The 6,000-nt window shown below is 42.5% G+C and overlaps 1 protein-coding gene across 3 annotated transcripts in view; it reads right to left on the bottom strand.

The window, feature by feature from the left end:
• Positions 1–2,082: 2,082 nt before the first annotated feature.
• The window catches only part of LOC134932141 (uncharacterized), a 49,628-nt gene continuing 45,710 nt past the window's right edge, over positions 2,083–6,000 (bottom strand). For all 3 annotated transcript variants that reach the window (XM_063926263.1, XM_063926264.1, XM_063926262.1), the window contains one exon: positions 2,083–2,793. In XM_063926263.1, the coding sequence (XP_063782333.1) occupies positions 2,087–2,793 (707 nt within the window). In that variant the 3' untranslated portion in view covers positions 2,083–2,086. The remainder of the gene's footprint in view (positions 2,794–6,000) is intronic.

The raw sequence follows: 6,000 nt of genomic DNA, 5'->3' as shown, positions 1-6,000 counted from the left end.
CGTCCTCTCCCTATGAATCTCAATGCACGTGTGAAAATGGCGGCGACGCGCGGCTCCTTATATAGAATCCGAGTCTCGCGATAGAATCCGAGCCTCGAGAGAATACGACAGCGGGATGATGACGTTCGGGCGCGCTCGGGTTAACCGAGCAAGGCGGGAAGATCCGAGTCGCTCGGACCCGTGTAAAAAAACATTAAGTTCGGGCGGGTTCGGTTTCCGAGGAACCGAACCCGCTCATCTCTAAAAATTACGAATGAATACACCATCGGTCAAAACGCGGCTGTTTAGGTATGAATCACGGTCATTTACTAACCATTCGTATTTGTAATGTCTACCGTGATAATGCATTTGCGGTCGTGAAAAAATACCATTCGTACAAAAGTCCTAAAAAAAAGTAGACCTGCTTTTGAGAAGCGTGTTTACATGTGTATTCAATTATTCATTAGTCACACCTGAATGTTTGGCCCTATAAAAGGCTCCCAGGCACATTTTGAAGATCTCTCACTCTGAAATGGCGGCTGTTGTGTGTGTTTCAGATTTTTTGGTTGCTGGGGGATACCTGAGAGTGCTCCATGACTCTTCAATAAATCAGGGCCAGGTAAGTGCACATGGTCAGCAGGTTGAACAGGTGCCGCGGAGGCTGCGCCAGCCTCGTTTTATTAGGGGACGTTTAAACTTAAACGCATTGTCTGATGATAGGGTCATACAGATGTTTAGGCTAAATCGAAACAACATTTTCCATCTGGGACTAGACCCTGAGACAGCACGCTCTCGCTCTGTCTCAGGCCTGCACAAACTCCTGGCTGTGTTGCACTTTATGGCTACTGGGAGCTTCCAGGCTGTGACAGGCGACGTCATAGGTATCTCCCAGCCCACCTTTTCAAAATATTTGAATCAGGTGAGTTGAAATACAGTATACATACACGTCTATGTCTAAGTGTTGCTTCTATTAGGTCTTAGAACACAGTATTGTATTGAATACAGATCATGACACTCACCTTATATTTATTAATGTCCACTCAGGTTTTGGATGTCTTGGACCCCCATATAAATGCCTCTATCTGCTTCCCTACCCAGGAGTCGCAGTGGCATGCAGTCAGGGTAGCTTTCTATGAGCTTGCTGGCATGCCCAATGTGCTGGGGGCCATAGATTGCACACACGTTGAGCTGAGACCACCTAGGGGCCGACAATATATTTATACTAATAGACATATGGACAAATCCACTAATGTCCAGGTGGTTTGTGATGCAAATCTAAAAATTATGAGTGTGGTTGCAGGTTACCCTGGCGGCTGCCATGACTCCTTCATCCTCAGTCAGTCATCTCTCTTCGATAAATTTGAGGACGGACAAATGCCTGATGGCTGGCTGCTGGGTATGTTCCAAGTGTGTTGTGTGTTAACTTCAAACTCCTTTTTTTGGGGGGGTAATTATTCATCATACACATGTACTAATGTTGCCTATATCTGTTTTTCAGGTGATGGTGGTTATGGCTGCTACTCTTGGCTACTTACTCCATTGTCCTAACCTGATTCTCCTGCTGAACACAGTTACAATCATGCACATAAGTCTACGCGGAACGTGATAGAAAGATGTTTTGGAGTGCTGAAATCTAGGTTTCGGTGTCTGGATAAATCTGCTGGGCTTTTGTTGTATAATCCCTCTAAGGTGACTAGGATTGTGTTCTGCTGCTGTTTTCTCCATAATCTGTGTTTGCAACAACATCTGCCACATGATGAGGAAGAAAACAGTCAGCAAGCAGAGGAGTTAGAAACATCTGGTGACAGTGTGAGTACAGATGTAGGGAGGCAGGTAAGGCAAGAAGTTATTCAGCGATATTTTACCCGTAAGTATTATTTTGATTATAATCACCTTGCCTGACCACTTTTCTTACATGTATTGTAGGGGGGGAATGTTTGTTTTGTTCGTTAGTGTTTGTTCTTTATACTGGTGTGTATGTTTATTTTCCTTTTAATTAAATAAACATTGACAATCATTACCCCATTAAACCATACACACATAGCGTGCTTTAAAATGATTGACACGGACACGGGTTTTTTTAGGGAATACAATAGCCAAACATTTATTATGTTGCACAAATTTCCTGCCTTAATAATTTTTTTTTGGTGTGTGTGCTTGGTGCAGAAGTTTGTCCTGTTTCGCTGGCCCGTGTTCTGCTTGAGCGTCGAACAGGGGAGGTAACTGGGGTCTGGCTAGGGGTCGTGGTTCCAGAGCTGGAGCTGACTTGTTGTGCTGCCAGCACAGTAATGCTTTGGCTCAAGTTGTGAATACTGGCATTCAGCTGATTATTGGTGGCAGTGTGGCTGGCAACAATTCTGGACAAAGTTTCAGTCACTACTTGGTTGTGCTGGATGACTTGTATTAGGGCTTGTTGCTGCCGCTGTTGCTCATCGATTACTCTGGATAAATTTGTCAGCATTTGCATGTTGTCCGCCCTGATTTGCTCCATTGAAGTAGCTATTCTGCCTACCTGAACAATCAGTCTGCCCGAGTTCCTACTAAAGCGAGGTAGATGATGCGGCAGACTGGCAAGGTGTTGTGTGTGTGTGTTCAGGTAGGCAGTGTTTTGGACCTGTTGTGTGGCCCAACTGCTCCAAAAGTCTGCGGACATTTGTTGCTGTGGTGGAGTTGGGATCAATTGGGGACTTACGGAGGCTTGGGGCATATCCTGCTGCTGGGTTGGCTGGGTAGGAGCAACGGGCTGCAGGTGCAGTGTAAAGGTAGTCTGTTGGTCAGGTTCCTGCTGGTCGTCTTCACCCATGATGGTTGGTTCTGTATGGGGGTCACAACAGCCACTGATTAATTTCTAATATATTTATTTGCTTGCCCTAAACATGGCATACTTAATAATACTCATGAAAATGTTAAAGATTGTGTGTTGTCCAAAAAACTGGGAATATTGCCTTAAGAAACACATATGTGCCTTCACAGGCGTGCGCAGACACTGACTGGCGGGTTCACCACCAAACTTACCCCCCTACACAACATTATAGTGTTCTCTATCCTCCCCTGTCCTGGATATAGACTGCTCACCTGGTCGACCCAGAGGAGCGGACCAGGTAAGCAGGGGAGGTGTGAGAACACTATAATGCCGTGGAGGGGTTGGGGGGGGGTGGAAGTCCTGTGCCAAACCCGCAATTCAGTTTCTGTGCACACCTGTGTGTGGCTTCTAATTTTCCCAACACAATTTTATTTTATTTGTTTTGTTCAGAGACTCTAAGACATAATGATATGTGAAACACAAAGATATGTCCCCATTTAACATTAATGCCTGTAAAAATTGAGTATGGCCCTTCCTTTACATAAACACTAACAAGGCAGTAAATGTTGTTTCTAACAAACTCATTAATTTGTAAAGGCAGTCATTTTTAAAACCTTAAAAAAATTTTAATTTTTTTTTGTGTTTTTTTCACAAAACATGCAAATGTGTTAAGTAGGACTATGTTTATAACTGGTGATGTGGGCCATGTGAAACATTTGTATTAACCAATGTTTTTTTCAAAATTATTTAAACAAAATGTTATAACAAAAACAAAATGGATGTTAGGCAAAACATGACATCTGAAAATGGGTGCAGTAATTTATGCAAAAATAAACATGTGCTTGGTAATTGACATTATGGCCATGACTAATAATATGCACAAATATAATTGTCCAGACAATACACAAACAGTGGTGCAGCTGAATTAACCATGAGAAGACCTAAGGATTAGAACAGACAATGATATGTGCAAGGTGATAAAGGCACAAGGAAGACAGATTATTTTGAACATTTATAAACACAAATAAAAACATTTTCACCATATAACACCTTGAACATATCAGTGTTTAGTAGAGATGAGTGGGTTCGGTTCCTCGGAATCCGAACCCCCCCGAACTTCAGCATTTTTACACGGGTCCGAGGCAGACTCGGATCTTCCCGCCTTGCTCGGCTAACCCGAGCGCGCCCGAACGTCATCATCCCGCTGTCAGATTCTCGCGAGGCTCGTATTCTATCGCGAGACTCGGATTCTATATAAGGAGCCGCGCGTCGCCGCCATTTTCACACGTGCATTGAGATTGATAGGGAGAGGACGTGGCTTGCGTCCTCTCCGTTTAGATAGAGAGTGAGACACTTGATTTACTAGTAATTTAATTTTTGTAATTTTGGGGAGCATTAGGAGTACTCAGAGAGTGCAGAGTTTTGCTGATAGTTATACTAGTGACCACCAGTTTTATTTATTACTTAAAATCCGTTCTCTGCCTGAAAAAAAACGATACACAGTCACATACCATATCTGTGCTCAGCCTCAGTGTGCTGCATGATAATATCATCTATGTATATCTGACTGTGCTGAGTGCTCACTGCTCACACAGCTTAATTGTGGGGGAGACTGGGGAGCAGTTATAGCAGGAGTACATAACAGTGCACACTTTTGCTGCCAGTGTGACTGACCAGTGACCACCAGTATATTGTCTGCCTGAAAAAGTTAAATACTCGTGTGGTGTTTTTTTTTTAATTCTATAAACGCATTCTGCTGACAGACAGTGTCCAGCAGGTCCGTCATTCATTATATTATAATATATACCTGCAGTAGTGATATATAATATATATATTTTTTATATCATTATCATCCAGTCTATACTAGCAGACACAGTACGGTAGTCCACGGCTGTAGCTACCTCTGTGTCGGCAGTGCTCGTCCATAATTGTATACCTACCTGTGGTGGTTTTTTTTTTCTATCTTCTTCATACTAGTAGTTTAGGAGTCTGCTGCTGACAGTGTCCAGCAGGTCCGTCATTATATAATATATACCTGTCCTGCAGTAGTGATATATATATATATTTTTTATATCATTATCATCCAGTCTATACTAGCAGACGCAGTACGGTAGTCCACGGCTGTAGCTACCTCTGTGTCGGCAGTACTCGTCCATAATTGTATACCTACCTGTGGTGGGTTTTTTTTTTCTATCTTCTTCATACTAGTAGTTTAGGAGTCTGCTGCTGACAGTGTCCAGCAGGTCCGTCATTATATAATATATACCTGTCCTGCAGTAGTGATATATATATATATTTTTTATATCATTATCATCCAGTCTATACTAGCAGACGCAGTACGGTAGTCCACGGCTGTAGCTACCTCTGTGTCGGCAGTACTCGTCCATAATTGTATACCTACCTGTGGTGGTTTTTTTTTTTTCTATCTTCTTCATACTAGTAGTTTAGGAGTCTGCTGCTGACAGTGTCCAGCAGGTCCATCATTATATAATATATACCTGTCCTGCAGTAGTGATATATATATATTTTTTATATCATTATCATCCAGTCTATACTAGCAGACACAGTAAGGTAGTCCACGGCTGTAGCTACCTCTGTGTCGGCAGTGCTCGTCCATAATTGTATACCTACCTGTGGTGGTTTTTTTTTTCCTATCTTCTTCATACTAGTAGTTTAGGAGTCTGCTGCTGACAGTGTCCAGCAGGTCCGTCATTATATAATTTATACCTGTCCTGCAGTAGAGATATATATATATATTTTATATCATTATCATCCAGTCTATACTAGCAGACGCAGTACGGTAGTCCACGGCTGTAGCTACCTCTGTGTCGGCAGTGCTCGTCCATAATTGTATACCTACCTGTGGTGGGTTTTTTCTTTCTATCTTCTTCATACTAGTAGTTTAGGAGTCTGCTGCTGACAGTGTCCAGCAGGTCCGTCATTATATAATATATACCTGTCCTGCAGTAGTGATATATATATATTTTTTATATCATTATCATCCAGTCTATACTAGCAGATGCAGTACGGTAGTCCACGGCTGTAGCTACCTCTGTGTCGGCAGTCACTCGTCATCCATAAGTATACTAGTATCCATCCATCTCCATTGTTTACCTGAGGTGCCTTTTAGTTGTGCCTATTAAAATACGGAGAACAAAAATGTTGAGGTTCCAAAAATAGGGAAAGATCAAGATCGACTTCCACCTCGTGCTGAAGCT

Source organism: Pseudophryne corroboree, chromosome 6 (genome assembly GCF_028390025.1).
Source record: "Pseudophryne corroboree isolate aPseCor3 chromosome 6, aPseCor3.hap2, whole genome shotgun sequence".
Classification (NCBI taxonomy): Eukaryota; Metazoa; Chordata; class Amphibia; order Anura; family Myobatrachidae; genus Pseudophryne; species Pseudophryne corroboree.
This window is presented reverse-complemented; position numbering and strand designations above follow the sequence as displayed.